At 46.8% G+C, this 18,438-nt stretch overlaps 1 protein-coding gene across 8 annotated transcripts; it reads left to right on the top strand.

Annotated features, from left to right (window-relative positions):
- Positions 1–1,754: 1,754 nt before the first annotated feature.
- Positions 1,755–17,655, top strand: ZKSCAN5 (zinc finger with KRAB and SCAN domains 5). 8 transcript variants are annotated; one of them, XM_020905296.2, is made up of 7 exons: positions 1,755–1,831; positions 3,091–3,608; positions 8,736–8,874; positions 11,297–11,379; positions 11,609–11,744; positions 13,934–14,542; positions 15,330–17,655. In XM_020905296.2, the coding sequence occupies exons 2-7, from the start codon at positions 3,195–3,197 to the stop codon at positions 16,445–16,447; spliced, it is 2,499 nt and encodes an 832-aa protein (XP_020760955.2). In that variant the 5' UTR covers positions 1,755–1,831; positions 3,091–3,194; the 3' UTR covers positions 16,448–17,655. The 8 variants fall into 8 exon arrangements, with proteins under 8 accessions (XP_020760955.2, XP_020760954.2, XP_020760956.2 ...); XM_020905295.2 differs by having other exon boundaries at positions 1,776–1,831; positions 3,088–3,608; XM_020905297.2 differs by lacking the exon at positions 1,755–1,831 and adding an exon at positions 1,850–1,934 and having other exon boundaries at positions 3,088–3,608.
- The last annotated feature ends 783 nt before the right edge of the window (positions 17,656–18,438 follow it).

The following is an 18,438-nucleotide window of genomic DNA, read 5'->3' as shown; positions in this document are numbered from 1 at the left end:
AGGATTAGGTTATCAAGGATGGCAAGGGAATTGGGACAGAATGCAAATTCACAAATAAAACTCTATGGTTAAAAAAAAAAAACAAAAACTCTATGGTACAGGCAAATCTAGCTCCAGAAAATATCCATCTATGTAACTAGTAATGGAATCCAGAAGAGAATATTACATACTATGAAGACAGTACAAGCATTTTTCATCTTCTCCCAGGGAGAGGAGATGTATTAATAGGTCTTCTTTCCTGCTGATTACCAGTTTGGCCCCACTAGTTCCAGTGTCTGGGCTGTATGACTGGATTCTGATCATGATTAAGTGATTTGCTTAGCTCTTTTCTCCCTTTCTCCTGTAATGTAACTTTTGTCTTCACTTGCAGAACATCAAGTGCTTTCATCTGTTCCCACTGATATCACTGAATGATATATTTTTGTGTTCCCAATGCCTTTTCTGGTGTTTTTTCATAGAAGTTAACTGAAGAAATGTCTCATCTTTAAAAAAAATAATTAAGTGCAAGTAAATAAAGTGAGAAAAGGAAAACAAAGTAGGGATAAATAAGATAGAGCCAGGGATAGGCCGGGACTAGAACTTCCCCACTGTACACTCCTGAGTACTGACAAAAGATAGCCCATAGTTCTGCTCTGAGAAACCTCAGCAGCCAATTCAAGAAGAAAACAAGATCAGTTACATGAGCAAACTATTATAATGGCTTAGGAGAAATCGAGCTACTCTTAGTATCAAGAAGGAAGAGAAATTTATAGTCATAAGGGTCGCAAAGAGTCGGACAGGACCGAAGCAACTTAGTACTCAAGTACGCCTCCACTCTATATAAGATGCTTTAAAACAATACACCTCTGACCCTCATTCCACGTTTTGGTTTGAGTGCTCCCGGTTTGCTAACTTTTTAGTATGTGCACAGTAAGCTTTCACTAATTACTACTTCAGCGATTCAGTGCTTTCATGTCTTTTTTTTTTTTTTTGGCCTGAACTTTTGACGATTCTAAATATAAAAAGTAAAACCATAAAAATACTACATTGCACAAACCGCAGTGTCAATTTAAGCTTCTCCAGCTATTAGTCTCTTTGGCGATAGCAGGAATTTTTTGCATTTTTTCATTCATAAGGTAGACCACGGCGCGAGCAAGGCATTCTCAAAATCCCTGATTTGAGTGAAAATTCACAACGTACTATAAAAATATAACTCCTGGGAGTATCGAAGGATTTGCTGTTGTTCAGTCGCTGAAGTCGTATCCGGTTCTTTGCGACCCCAGGGACTGCAGCAAGTCAGGTTTCCTTGTCCTTCACGTCTCCCGGAGTTCGCTCAAACTCACGTCCGTTGAGTCGGTGATGCCATCCAACCATCTCCTCCTCTGTCGTCCCCTTCTCCTCCTGCCTTCAGGAGGATATATTAACTCAGAGTGGAGTCGGTGAGCATCATTCACTTCGTGACTTTTAAGACAGAGACTCCTGTCCTGTCTGTCGAGTAGCTTCGCAAATGGATACAAAATGAGACTACTAAAGATGGGATCCCCTCGGCTAGAGAAGCCCTGAAAATACCACTTCGTCCACTTCTCAAGAACGCGGACCTTCTGCCTTCTCTCTCCGCAGCCAGGAGGCGAGTCTCTCCCTACACACTCAGGCCTCCACTGGAGCTTCTGAGGAACGCCTCTTTGCTTTCCCGCACCGTGAGACTAAGGCTGCGAAGAGAGCCGCTGCCCTAATTGGCTAGAGGGCGTGGCCCGCGCGGTGCTCCTTGGGAGTTGTAGTCTCCCGAGCAGCTGTGGGCTCCGGTCTGAGGTTGGTTGTTTCCGCCGGGTGAGCTGACCACTGCGGTGAGGAGGTGGGTGTGTCTGGAGACGGGGTGAGGGGAGTGGCGAGTGGCTTCGGGCGTAGAAACCGAAGGGTCCATTAAAGAGGAGTGAAGGTTGCCGGCTCGCACAAAGGTACAGACCTATTTCAAACTGCGGCGAAGAGCGCCGGGGGTGAGGGAGCGCAAGTTCCACGGCCATCCAGACACTAGCAGCTGTGGCCAAGCAAGCGCTCTGGATTCCTAAGTTCCCGCCTCTGCCCCCACCCCAAGGAAAGGGGCGGGCTCGGACGGTTTAAACGGCTCTGGCATTGAGTGGGGCAGAGAGTGGCAGTGTTTTCCACCCGGCTCTAGCGTTGAAGTATCTGCCTGTGGGTGGGCGGGGAACGGCCGTGTTGCTGGAGGTTGGACTGGGACCCATCTCCCAGCCGATTGGCCCACAGCCCTTCCGGGGGCGGGTCTTAGGGCGGAGCCTGGGGCGGGCACTTTCCTCCTGTGGCGAGGCAAGGACCTCCGGGATTCCTAGAGAGGACTCGGAAGTGCTCTCGTGGGGGGCGGGGGTGGGATTTCTGGCTCAACCCCGCTGGTCAGGAGCGCTTGGACGCGCTTACTTCCGGTGAGGAAGTGCTGCGAAGTGTCGGCTTCGGCTTTTATCTCCGTTTGTAAGAAGAAACCCGTCTTTCCTCACCCTTGGCTGCGGGAGCTTGGTCTTCCAGGAGAGCTCCCAGGGACAGGGGCCTTGAGCAAAAGGAATGGCCTTTGTGTCCAGACGAGGGTCCTGTCCCTAACCTTGACCGGGCTGGTTTCCGTGGCTCGGGGTCAGGGGCGATGGTGCGCAATCCAGGTGCAAAATCTGTATCTAAAACCCTGGTTCTCTTCGGGACCCATGAAGTCTCCCGTTGGTCAGTCAAGCTCTTATGGCTTGAGCGACAAGACCAACTTTGACCACTGTAACGTTTTTGACCTCTGTTCCGACTTAAGTTTGGCTTGTGGCAGACAGAAGGAGCGGCTGCGTCTGGACTAGTTAGTAAGTCGTCCTACTATTTATATGAAATTCAACATTCTTCACCACTAAAATTGTATTTGATGAGGCCATAGGTCAGATTTTTATTGCTCTCTCTCCTTTACACTTTTTAAATGTTAGAACTATTCTGTTGATCATTTTGTGGGTGGAGTGATGGCTGGTTTGTAGTGCACCTTGTAAAGTCAGTTACTCTGCTGCATGGTCATCTTTAGGATAGATGACCTCTTTGTCATCTCTTTGATAATAACGATTTCCAATATATCAGTAGGTTGCACAATAATGAAAGTGTCCTTCAGAAGATCTCAGAGAGCAGAGAAACGGATTCGATCAGTGTAACCCAGCTTACCTGGAGCGAGATCCCGCTGAGTTGGAATGATAATGACAGGATCTGGGGAAGTTATAGACTTAGACCCTCCCTCGGAGTCTTCACCAGAACAAGAAGACCTTCTGATAGTGAAGGTGGAAGAAGAAGATTGTACCTGGATGCAGGAGTACAGTCCGCCGGTGTTCGAGACTTTTTACCAGCGCTTCAAGCACTTCCAGTACCACGAGGCGTCAGGCCCCCGGGAGGCTCTCAGCCAACTCCGAGTGCTCTGCTGCGAGTGGCTGCGGCCGGAGCTACACACCAAGGAGCAGATCCTGGAGCTGCTGGTGCTCGAGCAGTTCCTGACCATCCTGCCTGAAGAGTTCCAGACCTGGGTGAGAGAGCATCACCCTGAAAGCGGAGAGGAGGCTGTGGCCGTGGTAGAAAATATACAAAGAGAACTAGAGGAACGTCAGCAACAGGTGAGTGAAAGAGGAGGCCTTAGAACAATGAGGAAGAAGAGGAAGAGAGTTAAGGAGCAGCTGAACAGGGGTGAGGTCTTGAGCGCCCTGGTGCTTCATTCATATTCTTTTGTTCTCCTGGGATTAGGTCCACTGTGGAGATTTCCTGCCACTCCAGCAAAGAGAAGCAGTGTCCATGTGTTAATCTGGAGAAGAGAGTCTGCGATTTTGTTTGTTTTAAATTACCCTGTTTGTTTTTTGAGTGACATGATACAAAATTCAAAAAGTGCATAAGGTTGTAATGAAAAGTAAGTGCCCCTCCCACCCCTAATTCCCCAGCTGCCTGAGTTCTCACCAGAGGCAACCATTGTCCCATGATACTTGTCTGTCCTTACAGAGGTACACTCTATTCTGTATATTATTAGTGTCTACAAGTATGATGTTTTAAAAAAAACACAAATGTTTTTTGTATCACCTTGCACTTCTGCCTCTTGCTTTTTTTTTCTTTTTTAAATGTATTTCCTGCTCTTTAGAAATTTTTTATTTGGCTGTGTTGGGTCTTAAGCCTGTGTTGAGCACACAGGATCTTTTAGTTGTGGTGTGTGGACTCTCTACTTGTATGATGTGGGCTCCAGATAGTGTGGGTTTAAGTAGTTGTGCCCCGTCTTAGTTGCTCCTTGGTGTGTGGGATCTTAGTTCCCGGACCAGGGATCGAACCCATGTCCCTTGCATTGCACGGCATTCTTTAACCACTGGACCACAGGAAAGTCCCAGCTTTTTTTCTTATAGTGTATCCTGGCTTGTTCTATGTCAGTGCATAGAGTGCTGCCTCAGTCTTTGAAACTGCATTGTGTTCCACTGTATGGATGTACAATAATTTAAGGCTATTTAAGTTGTTCCTTTAGACTGTCTCTGAATCTTTAACAAACTTTGCTGCCACGAATATCCTTTCCATTCATCATTAGTTGTAGAATCAAAACTGAGAAGTCAGTTGTTGGCTCAGAGCCCATACGCATTTGTAGTTTGGATAGCTGTTGACAGATTGCCCTCTGCAGAGGTTATACCAATTTATATCCCCGACAGCCATGTATCAGAGAAGTTTTTTGCTCAAAGCCTGGTATCACAGTGTTATCCAACTTTGAGATTGTTGCCAATCTGAAAGACACAGTATTCCATTTCTTTGCAAGTTTAACATACATTTTTTTCTTACTATGAGTGAGCTTGATCACTGTACATTTTTTAAAAGGCTGTGCATACACCCTTTTCTGTGAACTGTCTGTTTATATTCACCTATTAGAAAAAGTAAGCACTGGGTCTGCCATCTGATTTGCAAGAGTCATTTCCTTCTTTTGTTGTTTGTCTTTGCTTTTGGAGATTTTTTTTTTGCTTTGCTGGTTTTTCTTTTTCCTTTTTATGCAGTCAGTTTAAATCTTTTAATTTATGATTTCCGGGTTTTGTACCACAGTTAGAAAGGCTGGTATTATAAGAAACCTTTCTCATTGTTTCTTCTCCATTGTGTGTTTGTTATTGTTTTTGTTTGACCCTTTGAAATGATTCATCTGTCTGGAATTCATTTTGCAGTGAGGTGTTTGCAGTGTTTATAGCTCAGTTTTTTTTTCCAGATGTCTATCCAGTTGTCCCAGCAGTCCCTTTTTTTCCTTGTCTGATTAAAATGTCATCTTTATTAAATACCAGAGTTTTCCATGTATTTGGGTCCATTTCTGTTCTTTTTATTCTATTTTATTGTCTTACTGTCTGTTCACATATCAGTATTTTAATTATTTGAGCTCCGCAAAGTGTTTTGGTATTCAATAGGTCTGCCTTTCTCCCTTCCAAATTTTTTTTCCCAATATTTTCTTTTTTCCATGTGAACTTTAGAATACTTACCTTCTACCACCCCAGAAATCCTGTTGATATTTGTGTTGGGATGGCCTGAAATCAGATGTTCATTTAAGGGAGGATCTGTATCTTTTCATTGTTCTTCTTCTCGTCCTTTGTCCTTTCTTACCCTTTCTTGCTCATTTATCACCTGACTTTCTACTTCCCTCCTGTTGGTAGGCCCACATTCTCTGAAACTTTAATTTTTGTTTTTTGATAGTAAAGAAACAAAGATTATGGGATCCTAGATCTATGAGAGTTTGAAGCTAGTTAGAGAAGCTGCCTCATTCTTCATAGCTATTACCATTCATTGTACGGGACCAGCCTCATTCTTCTTCTCTTCTGGGTCAGGGTGTTCCAGAACCTTCAGGTGTCAGTGTTCAGAGCTTCCTCAGACTCTTAAGATCGTGGGCTGGCTCACCCCACGAGGCAAGGGGGCAGCAAAGGGGGCTACAGCAGACCCTCCGCCAGACCCTATAGCTGGGCTGAATGTTTGTCTTGTAGACAGGAGTATTTGAATCTTTTTATTGCTTCTGTTAGGACAAGGAAGTAAAGATTCCTGGTGCCATTTGGTTATTCCTTTGGTGCCTGAAATGGTAGAGTCCGCCTGCAATGCAGGAAACCTGGGTTCAATCCGTGGGTTGGGAAGATTCCCTGGAGAAGGGAATGGCTACCCACTCCAGTATTCTTGCCTGGAGAATGGCATGGACAGAGGAGCCTGGTAGGCTACAGTCCATGGGGTCTTTAAGAGTCAGACAAGACTAAGGAACACTAATACTTTATAAAACTGACTTGCGGACAGACTTTACCCTACTCTTTTATAGTAGTAAATATTCAAAATCCTAGTTTAAAGCAAAAAGCATTTTTATTTATTTTAAAAATACTTATTTATTTGGCTGTGCTGGGTCTTTGCTGCGGCACGTGAGAACTTTAATTGCGGCATGTGGGGTCTAGTTCCCTGGCCAGGGCTCAAACCCGGGCCCTGCATGCTGGGAGTGCAGAATTATAACCACTGGACCGCCAGCAAAGTGCCCCCAGAGCGTTTTTAAATGGGGGATTTACAGCAGGTATGAGACATCGACTTATGTCATTGCGACATGCACCCCATCTGTGAAAGGAGCACTCAGATCATTTCTTGGTGGGGATCAGTCGGGGGTTTGAGGCCCAGAGGTGCAGGTTTTCCTAAGGGCCTGCTCAGCTCACTGTGTCTGCCTTTCTCCCTCCCTGCCCTCTGTATCCCCAACGTTGTTCCTCATCTTTATCTCCAGGTAGTTCTTGTCTCTGGCAAGCCTTTTCCCAGGCTGTATCCTCTGTCCCTTGTCCTGGGTTTCTCTGTCCTCCTCTCAGGGGACCTCTGGGGCCGCTTCGTTTCTCTAGGCTCAGGTGCCCTCTGACCTGCTTGGCATTTTCTTCGCTCGTCCTGAGCAAGTCTGTAAGGAGACGCACACTCCCATGCAGAGTCACGTCTGCCACAACTGCGCTGCAGCTGCCTCTTTTTTTCCCCTTTCTTGTTTTTTAAACTCTGCTTGTCCTCTCTGTCTTGGAGCAGCTTGGTTGTTTTTTTTTTTTAATTTTCTGGCTTTGCAGCATGTAGGATTTTAGTTTAGGTGAGGGGCGAACCCTCACCCCCTGCATCGGAAGTGCAGAGTCTTAACCACTGGACCCCCAGGGAAGTCCCCAGCCATCTCTTAATGTAATTCTTGTGCCGTATTTTGTCAGGGCCAGGAGGGTTAAAATTGAAAGTGCTTTGAAATGTAAGGGAGGGTGAGACACGGGGAGAGCGATTCTATCTCAAAACAGGATCTGATTACCTGCTTCGATGCCAACGAGCTAGTACTTTCCAGAGGAGGCAGATTGTAGAGAGTCTGGCTATGGATATCCTAAGGTTGTGTAAGAGCAGAAAGATAGAGATAGATAGTCATGCACTAGCTTCAGTCTTGGCATTGGTCTGTCCTACTTGAACCTGGTCTTCTGGGTCTCTGAGTGTGACTTCTTGAGTTCTGTATTGATCTTTCCAAGCTCGTTTCTCATTTTTTCCCCACTTGACTAAACTTGGCCCACTCTGGCTTTCTGCCTGAGCATCTTTGAGTATGTCACTCTGTCTGCCTGGGTCGCTCCTCACTTTTCTCCTGGCTGACTTCTTTCATCCTCCAGGTGTTGACTTCAGTGACCCGTCCTCAGAAAAGCCTTCGTTGGCCACCCAGTCTAACATAGGTCTCATCTCTTCTGCCTCACGGCATCACATTCTTCTCCTTTCTTACATGTAACATAGTTTATAATTGTGTATTTATTTGTGTGTTGGTGTATTTAATGCAAGTCGTCTTCAACATAGACATGTTTATTCAGCCACCGTGTAATTAGTCCTGGATGGTTGTAGACACACAGGTAATACTTGGGCAAGGAATGAATGAAAGAAAATGTGAACTTGCTGGACTCTTTCTTCAGTTCAGTTCAATTCAGTCTCTCAGTCGTGTCCGACTCTTTGCGACCCCATGGACTGCAGCACGCCAGGCCTCCCTGTCCATCACCAACTCTTGGAGTTTACTCACACTCATGTCTACTGAGTCAGTGATGCTGTCCAACCATCTCATCCTCTGTCGTCTCCTTCTCCTTCCGCCTTCAATCTTTCCCAGCATCAGGGTCTTTTAAAATGAATCAGTTCTTCCCATCAGGTGGCCAAAGTATTGGAGTTTTAGCTTCAACATCAGTCCTTCCAATGAATATTCAGGACTGATTTCCTTTAGGATGGACTGGTTGGATCTGCTTGCAGTCCAAGGGACTGTCAAGAGTCTTCTCCAACACCACAGTTCAAAAGCATCAATTCTCAGGTGTTCAGCTTTCTTTATATGTATGGATATAGCCACATCCATACATGACTACTGGAAAAACCATAGCCTTGACTAGACAGACCTTTGCTGGCAAAGTAATGTCTCTGCTTTTTAATATGCTGTTCTAAGTTCGTCATAACTTTTCTTCCAAAGAGTAAGTGTCTTTTAATTTCATGGCTGCAGTCACCATCTGCAGTGATTTTGGAGCCCCCCAAAATAAAGTCTGTCACTGTTTCCACTGTTTCCCCATCTGTTTTCCATGAAGTGATGGGACCAGATGCCACGATCTTAGTTTTCTGAATGTTGAGCTTTAAGCCAGCTCTTTGACTTTCATCAAGAGGCTCTTTGGTTCTTCGCTTTCTGCCATGAGGGTGGTGTCATCCGCACATCTGACTCCTGGCCTTTCCCGTAACCTGCTGATTAATGTGGTTATGATTGGCAGATCGCGGCGTGTCCTGAAGGGCTCCCTCCGAAGAGCGTGCCGCCTGCAGCCGGGCCCGAGTCCTCCAGTCACCAGCTCCTGCCTGTGGACCCCCAGGCCGAACGTGAGCCACAGGGGCCTCATCTTCTGGAGGAAGACGGTTAGAATCTGGGCTGCCATGGGATGGGTGTGGGTGCCCTGGCTGTGTGGGTAAGCTGTTCTTGTAGTGAGAGACTTGGGTCTCGGCAGGCTCTTCACAGTTAGCATCATCTGGAGGTTGGGAAGGGTGGGGGCAGCGAATCAAGTCCTTGGTCAGCTTGGAGTCCGCCTAGGAGCTGTGCTAACAACCGGTGCCACGCGAAACCTATATTGCGGATGAAGACAAGTCTAATACAAGTACTGTTAAAAGATCTAGAAGTCTTTTATGAAAGTATCATTGTGGTTTTGCAACCCTCCTTCATTCATTTTGTTGTCCTAAGGCTCACGTCGACAAAGCCCTCCAGTTCCTAACTGCACTTCTGGCTGTTCAGTCATTCATGTGATATCTGATTTTAAGCTGTGTTTCACAAGGAGCTTTAGAGCAACTGACCTCTCTTTCTCTCCTTCAATCCCTGTCACTCTCAGCTCACTGTTACTAACCTCTGTGAGACACATCAAGGAGGAAAAGTTTACACCTAGTATCTCATTTAGGAGGATATATATCCACAAGTCTGTCATCTCTAATCAGAATCTCTTGCTATGGGGTATATTTTCTTTCTTGTTTTATTTGGCCAAGGATCCCTGCTGCCTGTGGGATCCTTGTCCTCCAACCAGGGATGGAACCCATGGCCCCTGCATTGGAAACACAGAGTCTTAACCACTGGACCACCCGGGAAGTCCCTGGATATATTTTAGAATTTTTAAGATTTAGTCAGATGAGCCGATTTATACACCATCCGATTGGAGGTGGGACCCCACGTTTGTTGTTGTTGTTGTTTAGTTGCTGAGTCGTGTCCAACTCTTTTGTGTTCTGTCTTTTCTGCCCTGTTGGCCAGGCCCAGCCAGTTTGCTTATTCCGACAGGGAAGACTGGGTTGGGTGGTTGGTTTGACGCTCTGGGGCAGGCTGCACCCTCACGCCTTTGATGGCACCGCGGGCTAGTTTTCTGTCCCTGGGACTCACCTGGGCTTGAGAGGGCCAAGGTCATTTTCTTTCTTTTTTTTTTTCAAGGTCATTTTCTTAAAAGCTGGAAACAGTGGGTTTCACAGGAACTTTAAAAAAATGAATGGATTTATTTAGGATGTAGTTATTCTAGTTATTCCAGTTATATTGGAAAGTAGTCTGTACTCATATTGACTGCTTCGGGATAGACTGTGTTCATCCCTTTCTTTCACGCCTTATTTTGACTCTAGCCACACTTCGGGGTTCAGGTCCGTCTCTGTTTCCGGCTTTCATCTCTAACCATTGTCTCCTCTGTTTTGGGTCTTTGCTCATCTTCTTAGTCCTTGGACACAAGCAGGCTCCATATGCATATGTTAATACATCTCTAGGATCCGGGACACCGTAGGAAGGTCTGAGTCGTCAGGTGAAGGGTTGATAGCAGGTGGATCTGTCCAGGTCAGGGTGCACGAGGCAGGTCCGGATGCCCCATGAATCTCAGACAAAGGAGCAGCAGAGGTGACAACAGAATGTCAGATATACCAGCATCCAGAGACCAGACCCTCCAGGCGCTGCACGTGTGGGTCACTGTACTGCGAAGGCACCTTTATCCCGCCTCGTTCCATCCCACCCCTCCTTTCAGAGTCACTCCTGTGGAAAGGCTTTCCTGCTGCTCCCACCTCCTGCTGTCAGCTCCACAGATGCCCCACCTCTGTTCCTGCCAGAACTTGGGTGAACCGTGAGGATAATGCTCTCTGCCCTATGCTGGCATCAGACAATGAGGTTTCGAAAGGCAAGATTTGCTTTATCAGCCTGTTCTTATAACACAGAGTAGACTTACTTGTAGACAAACTAGGACACAAATTAGTCGGCTGTCTATAAACCAACCACAGTCATGTTTTGAGGGAGAGTGTGGACTAAGGCCTTGCTGATGATCCAACTGTGGTCCCAAGAGCGGCAGTGCCAGTATCACCTTCGGACTTGTTAGAAATGCACAATACTGGGGCCACCGAAGTATTCTGAGGCAGAATCTACCCTGTATCAAGACCCCCAGGTGATCTGTTTGCACCTTAAAGCCCGAGAAGGCCTGGGCTCTCGGTGGTGCTTCAGCTTTATGAAAGATGTGGGCCTGTGGAGATGCTTTGAGGTGACGAGATCTGACCTTGACAGGGCAGAGAGCATCCTTTCTAGGGGAGTGGTCCCATCCCCGGTCAGCAGCGGGACCAGCCTGACCGCCCGATCACAGCAGGAAGCCTAGTGTTTTCAGGGGAAGGGTGAGCATGGGGTAGGTGTGGGGGCCCAGGGTGTAGAACATCTTGACGGCTCAGCAAAAGAATGTGGCCTCAGTGCCACAGGGCACCATGGCGGCTTCTTGAGAAAAAGAACGTGATGGCAGTCGGAACTAGGCAGAGATTCTCACCGACCCCTCTTTTTCTGCCCTCTCAGCGCTTCCTGCTCTCCAAGTCTCCTCCCTCCCCCTGGAGGACAGCCAGGAGCTGACAGCCCCGCTCCTCTCCGCTGGGTCCCAGGTGAGCCGGCGGCCCTGTGCCCACGTTGAGGGACCCTCGTTGGCTCTTGGACACGTAGCTGCCTTAAGCCTGATCCCGTATCAGAGTTCTATCTCTTTAACCAGAGACGGGGCTCGTCTGGGTTTGTGTTCACTGTCTTTTCTTGTTCCACTCTCCCACCCTCTGTGAAGCACAGTCCCTCCCTTCTGAGCCTAGGGAATGGGGATTTAGTGGTGATCTCATGTTTCAGAAGTTGGTGAAAATTGAAGATGTGGCTGACGTGGCTGTGTCCTTCATCCTGGAAGAATGGGGACATTTGGACCAGTCCCAGAAGTCCCTCTATAGGGATGACCGGAAGGAGAATTATGGGAGTATGACTTCCATGGGTAAGAATGAGTTTGTTTGCGTGGTGTAGGACATCTTCATTTTGTTATCCATAAAGAGTATTTCTAGCATGTCTAGTGAAAGCATGCGTGTTATATTTATTTATTTAAAGTTTTTTACTGTATATTGGATATAGTTGGTTAACAGTGTTGTCTTAGTTTCAGGTGTATGGCACAGAGGTTTTTAAACATGTATGCATGTAATTGCTATGACTGGTTATTTTGTTTTTCTGAGAGAGTAAATCAGCTTTCTCCGTCTCTCTCTCTTTTTTTTCTCTTATTCAACTTATTCTGATTATTTCCATCATAGTAAGAGTATGATTGGAGTAGAAAATGGCAACCCACACCAGTATTCTTGCCTGGAGAATCCCCATGGACAGAGCAGCCTGGCAGGCTAGAGTCCATGGGGTCGCAGAGTTGGACATGACTGAGCGACTAAGCACCGCACAGCACATGCATGGATGGCTAGTTCACTCCATTACTACTCTCAGATCACTGGTACCGGCCTTACATTCGCCTTGGCATCTGCATTTCACATGTCTCATCCCTTCTTGAATTTTGTACCCCAGATGAGATTTTTGAACCTATTTCTAAGCTAATGCTCTTGGAAACTAATACTTGGCTATGCTGCCTGGAGCAATTATAGAAAACCTCAGCACTGTGGCAGATATTTTGAAGCTTATGGCTTGTAGCCTCTTTTGAATGAATTCTTTTGGAAGAGTCACTGTCAGGCACGCTGGTGGACTTTAGATGGAATCCATGCACTATAAGCCCAGATTTCTTTTGAAAAGCATTATCCCACAGTGTCCAAGTGTTTAGTGCACTCACAGGCTTTTATTTAAAAAGGAACATTTTCTACTGCTCTTTCAGATTTTCTATTTCCTTTATTACTATTGATATATGTTTGTGTTTTCTTTGAGTTATTTGCACATGCCCTCTGCTTACTTGTCTATTGGGATCTTAGTGGTAGTCTCAAGGAATTGCTTATGTAGTATAAATATTATATTTAATGCAAATTTCTTTCATTCCCTTCTTTTAAAACTAATTTCTTGGTCTAATTTGAGTCAGTATTTTATCTTTTTCAATCACTTTATAGGTATTTAATGGGTTTCAGAGTTGCAGAACTTGGCACACTTCTGCTGCATATTCTTCTCCAAGCCGTTTTGAATTCTTTTTTTTTTAGTGAATGTATTCATTGTTTGGCTGTGCTGGGTCTTCCTTGCTGCGAGGGCGTTTCTCTCGTTGCTGCTCTCCGGTTGTGGCGTGCGGGCTTCTCACTGCCGTGGCTTCTCGTTGCAGAGCACAGCCTCGGGGGCACAGGCTGAATGGTTGTGGTGCACAGGCTTAGTTGCCCTGCGGCACGGCACGTGGGATCTTCCTGGACCAGGATCAAACACGGGATGCCAGACAGGGTGCCGGGGTGTTTTATGTAATGTTTGAAAACAATTTTTCTCTTTATAAAAAGTCTTTTTGGAAAGTTCTCAATGGACTATGAGCTCTCTCTCTAGCCTTTAAAGAAACATTCCTGTTTTTTGTTAACCACTGAAAGTTTATCTTTGCAGACTGTATTAAATTTCCATGTTTTGAGTGAAATGCATGTTGCTGATCCAGTTACACGGGGAATGGACTGCAGCCTCTTAAGTGTGTCTATTCATCAACGACCACCAAGCAGTGACTTAGCTCTCAACAGTCGTAGGGCCTTTCCGGGTATAGAAAGAATGCTTTTCTCCCTTGAGACTGATTCACACCAAACTGAGATTCTTTGGGGATTGAAAAAGCTGAGAGATCCCTCTTTCTTCTCAGGGCTGTGAATGAGCAGGAAGGGGAAGGTGAGGACTGGGTTAGTAACATCACCCAGCATCAGATTTTACTGAGAATATTTAACACAGCACAGGTATTCACAAACAGCTACTGGACGGAAGTCCCACATCAAGAGGAAGTCATTGTCTCTAAATGAAATGACTGCTCTACCAGTCTCATCCCATTGATCCATTCCTGCCGGCTCTGTCTTCCCTTTCCTGCCTCAGTTTCCGCTTCACTGATCCGCATCCCATGCCTGTATTGTGAAGTCGTTTTGCAGATGGCTTTACAAAGTCATGCCTTGCTTGCACATGTCGGTTTCATGTAATTTTCCTCTATTCCTGAATGCAGGGAGTATACTTAACATTTCCATTTTCCCTCTTTCCTCTCAGATTATGAGTCCAGGAGTGACAACGTGGAACTCACAGTAAAGCAGATTTCTGATGAAGCTGAATCATCCTGGATGACTTCAGGAGGCCCTGAAAGAACTGTTCCCTCGAGTCAGGAGTTTGGAGAAGTTAGCGACCTTCACGGCATGGTAGAAAGGTGGCAGGTCCACCCGCCAGGGGGGCGATCAAGGCAGACCCCTCCCCAGAAGAGAGAGCTCGGGGCCATCACCGACGTGACCCGGAAGCCACCCCCCAGCGGCGAGAGGGGGCACAGATGTAATGACTGCGGGAAGTTCTTCCTGCAAGCCTCCAACTTCATCCAGCACCGGCGAATCCACACGGGCGAGAAGCCCTTCAAGTGTGGCGAGTGCGGAAAGAGCTACAACCAGCGAGTGCACCTCACCCAGCACCAGCGCGTCCACACCGGCGAGAAGCCCTACACGTGCCAGGTGTGCGGCAAGGCCTTCCGCGTCAGCTCCCACCTCGTCCAGCATCACAGCGTGCACAGCGGCGAGCGGCCCTACGGCTGCCCCGAGTGCGGGAAGAGCTTCGGGCGCCACTCGCACCTGATCGAGCACCTCAAGCGCCACTTCAGAGAGAAGTCCCAAAGATGTAGGTGTGAGCAGTTGGTCTTCGGAGCGTAAACGAGGCAGGAATTGCTTTATCAGCTTAGAACCGTCGGAGAGATGGGTGGGGATGGTGGCAGCTGTAGTAGGCAGGGATGGAGAGTTACCCTCTGTTTTATTATCACTTGTACCGTATGGTTGTTTTTTTTTTTTTTTTTTTTTTTTTAATATTTATTTGGCTGCTCTAGGTCTTAGTTGTAGCATGTGGGATTTAGTTCCATGACCAGGGACTAAATCCTGGCCCCCTGCATTGGGAGCACATAGTCTCAGCCACTGGACCACCAGGGAACTCCCAACAACATTTCTTCTGGCTCATTTCTCTTTTTCCTGGCTCCTAACTGGATATTCTTCCAACTCCATAACCCCCTCACATTCCTTTGCTTCCCATTCTTCAGGCCTTCGTCAGTTCTCACCATCTAGTGGTGTATCTTTGTTCTGTCTCATTCTCTCTCCCTGACTCATGTTGGGGTGAGGATTCCTTCCACCTTTCCTACCGCCTCTCCCATGTCAGAATTCCTTTCTCTCTGTGTAGTAACAGTGTTTGACGTTTCCCTTTGACTGCTTGTCCTCAGTCTTTCTCATCACCCTCCCAAGTAAGCGCTCTATTCTTTATCTTGTTCACTGAACAGACACCAGAGCACGTATATGCTCCCCTCCTCCTTCGTTACTCCTGTTACATCATAGTTCCATCTGATTATCCATTTTTTCCTGATAGTTTCCTTTTCTTCCATAAAAGGACCGATAACATTTTCATTTCCTCTTGACTTTTTCAGGTGGGAGTAGAAGAAGTAAGAATACAAAACTGAATGTCAAGAAGAAAATTTCAGAGTTTTCAGAAGCGGACATGGAACCCACAGGCAGACTCCAAAGAGCTGTGTCTCCAGTTCAAGATTTTGGAGAAGGCCACGAGCACCAGGGCAAGTTGGAGAGAAAGCAGGGAATGCCCATGAAAGAGATACTAGGACAGCCCTCTTCAAAGAGGCTGAATTTCAGCGAAGTCACCTATGCCCAGAAAAAGCCCTCCACTGGAGAGAGACCCCATAAATGTAATGAATGCGGGAAGAGCTTTATTCAGAGCGCACATCTGATCCAGCATCAGCGGATACACACCGGGGAGAAACCGTTCAGGTGCGACGAGTGTGGGAAAAGCTACAATCAGCGTGTGCACCTGACTCAGCATCAGCGGGTGCACACGGGGGAGAAGCCTTACGCCTGCGCCTTGTGTGGGAAAGCTTTCCGGGTGAGGTCTCACCTGGTCCAGCACCAGAGTGTGCACAGCGGGGAGAGGCCCTTTAAGTGTAACGAGTGTGGGAAGGGCTTTGGGAGACGGTCACACCTTGCTGGGCATCTGCGGCTTCACTCGAGAGAGAAGTCCCACCAGTGTCATGAATGCGGAGAAGTCTTTTTTCAGTACGTTAGCCTCATTGAACACCAGGTGCTGCACATGGGCCAGAAAAATGAACAGAATGGTGTTTGCGAGGAAGCGTACAGCTGGAACTTAACGGTGATCGAAGATAAGAAGATTGAGTTGCAAGAGCAGCCTTACAAGTGCGACGTGTGTGGCAAAGCCTTTCATTATAGTTCAGACCTCATTCAGCATTACAGAACTCATACCGCAGAGAAAACCTATAAATGTAATCTGTGTGGAGAAAGCGTTGGCCACTGTCCCCACATCAACCAATATCCTAAAAGCTATTCCAGTCTGAAAGCCCATCAGTGTAATGAATGTGGCAGAGGCTTTGCTCTGAAGTCACATCTCAATCAACATCAGAGGATCCACACTGGTGAGAAACCCTTTCAGTGTAAAGAATGCGGCATGAGTTTCAGTTGGAGTTGTAGCCTCTTTAAACATCTGAGAAGTCATGAGAGGACAGATCCCATAAAGATCTGAGGTGTCTAGAGGTTCCTATCATAGAACAGCTCTTAAACAATTTTAGAGATGCCTTCCTGAAGAGTAACCGTATTCCTATAACAAATGTAGTCACAACCTCAAGCATCTTCTTCAGCGTAGCCATCAAATCTACAGATATGTTGAGATCCTCTATTTAGAACTTAGGACACCGGAGCATCCACAGCAAGTACAGATCTGCTTTCCCATTGGGAAATGCTTTCGTTTCCATCTTCATTCACAAGAGTCTAGACAGGAGAGAACGATACGGTGGGTTGGGGGGAAGCCTTCAGAAGGCACTCATTCTTCACATGAGTCTAAGAACATTGACACTGGGAGAAGCCTCATGAACTCGGTAGAAATAAGCTTCATTTGTAGTTTCTGCCTTGTTTGACAGCTTATCTATTCAGGGAATAGCACAGTGAAAGAGAAACTTCAGCATGATCTTGGTGTTGGTATCTCAGCAACGAACCTCAGCAGTAATGCCAGCCACTGGATAGCTCCAGGGGTCATTCCAATCTTGAGTATATTAACCCTTTGAAAAGAAATTGATTTTTAAAGTATTTATATCTGGGTGAAAATGAGGTTCAGAGGCTAGATGGTATGTGTTCTTGCTGCCTTATTCAGTCAACAACTTCTTCATGAAACACACTCTACCTTTTTGTTTTGTCTTTGATTCTCCTGGCACCACGGTAAGCTAGTAGAAAAGAAGTTAAGTTTTAAATTCAGGGGAAACTGTGTTGGTCTGTCATGTCTTAGGGAGAGGGGAGTGGGACCTTAGGGGAATAGAGCAGACAGGCCAGGCTGTGGATTGGTTTTTATTCTGTTACCCACACAGATGAGGGTGACTTTATCCACAGAAGGAGTTGGACCAAATTGAATTGAAAATTGAGTTGTGGTCCAAGCAATATGTGTGCCAACTCCCAGTTGCCCTGGAGTGGATCTCTCCAATAGGATAGTGGATAAAGAATGAGTTTCAACTTGGGTTGCCACTGGATTTGAGAGTAAACGTTCATAGAAGCAGGGAGGTCCTGGTCTGGTGCACCCTGCTTTTTGGAAAGGTTTCAGAAGGCGTGGTGGGGGAAAGACGATGACATGGAAAAGAACATTAACGCAAACCTGTTTGCTAGAGAGACGGTGAGAGGCGTTTGGGCACCACTGAAGTCCTGCTTCTGCTGATGGCCTGAATTACAATAAACACCTAATGAATACCTGTTGATTGTGTGTGTTGTGCACTGGTGCCCAGGCCAGGCCCCCTTTACCAGGCTGCCATACCTGTCTCCCAGCTGCTCTTGAGTTTTGGCCACCAGGTGCTCACAGCTCACTCAGTTCTCTGGAGGCTCGGGTAAAGAGAGCTGCCCCACCCAGGAGTCAGCTGCCTGCCCCACTCCCAGCCAATGACTGGTTGATACAGGGTTACAAAGGCTGATCCACTTGCCTCTGGGTGGGGAGCAGGTGCAGTATGCTCCAGACCCACCCTTTGTGGATCAGGCAAGACTTTGGTTATTGACTCCGTCCATTCTCTTGTCCTCTGTGCTGTCTTATCCCCGCCTCCCCTTCCTGTCCTCAGCAAATCACGTGGGTTTGAATGCTTTCTCAGGCTCTGCTTTAGGCAGAGATGTGTGGTGCCATGAATTGTCCTATAAGAATGGACTGGTTGCTCACCATGAGGCAGCGAGGGCGTGTCACCAGTGGTGGGTGGGACCCTGGTAGTCCCAGTCATGTGGCAGACACTCTGGTGAACTGGGAGGGAGTACAGGTAGGAAGGGATGCGCCAATTTGGGTAAGTTTTGAGGAACAAAATGAAAATGATTGTGGAATCAAATGGCTCTGGCTGAAAGCCACTGATTGCTTGGAGAGAGAAAATGACACTTGGGGCAAATGTCCACCAACTTGACGTAATGTATGAGTGTCAGAGGGCCTCCTTGGAAGCATTTAAGGAGACTTGTCACCTGCAAACAGAATCACAGAGCTAAAGGTGATAAGACTGAAAG

Source organism: Odocoileus virginianus, chromosome 33, assembly GCF_023699985.2.
Source record: "Odocoileus virginianus isolate 20LAN1187 ecotype Illinois chromosome 33, Ovbor_1.2, whole genome shotgun sequence".
Taxonomy (NCBI): Eukaryota; Metazoa; Chordata; class Mammalia; order Artiodactyla; family Cervidae; genus Odocoileus; species Odocoileus virginianus.
This window is presented reverse-complemented; position numbering and strand designations above follow the sequence as displayed.

Bases quoted from the DNA above. Each gene is read 5' to 3' on its own strand.
- ZKSCAN5 (XM_020905296.2), top strand. From the start codon at position 3,195: ATGATAATGACAGGATCTGGGGAAGTTATAGACTTAGACCCTCCCTCG. The intron at 8,875-11,296 runs GTTAGAATCTGG...CTGCCCTCTCAG, and splicing joins TCATCTTCTGGAGGAAGACG to CGCTTCCTGCTCTCCAAGTC. The intron at 11,745-13,933 runs GTAAGAATGAGT...CTTTCCTCTCAG, and splicing joins TGGGAGTATGACTTCCATGG to ATTATGAGTCCAGGAGTGAC.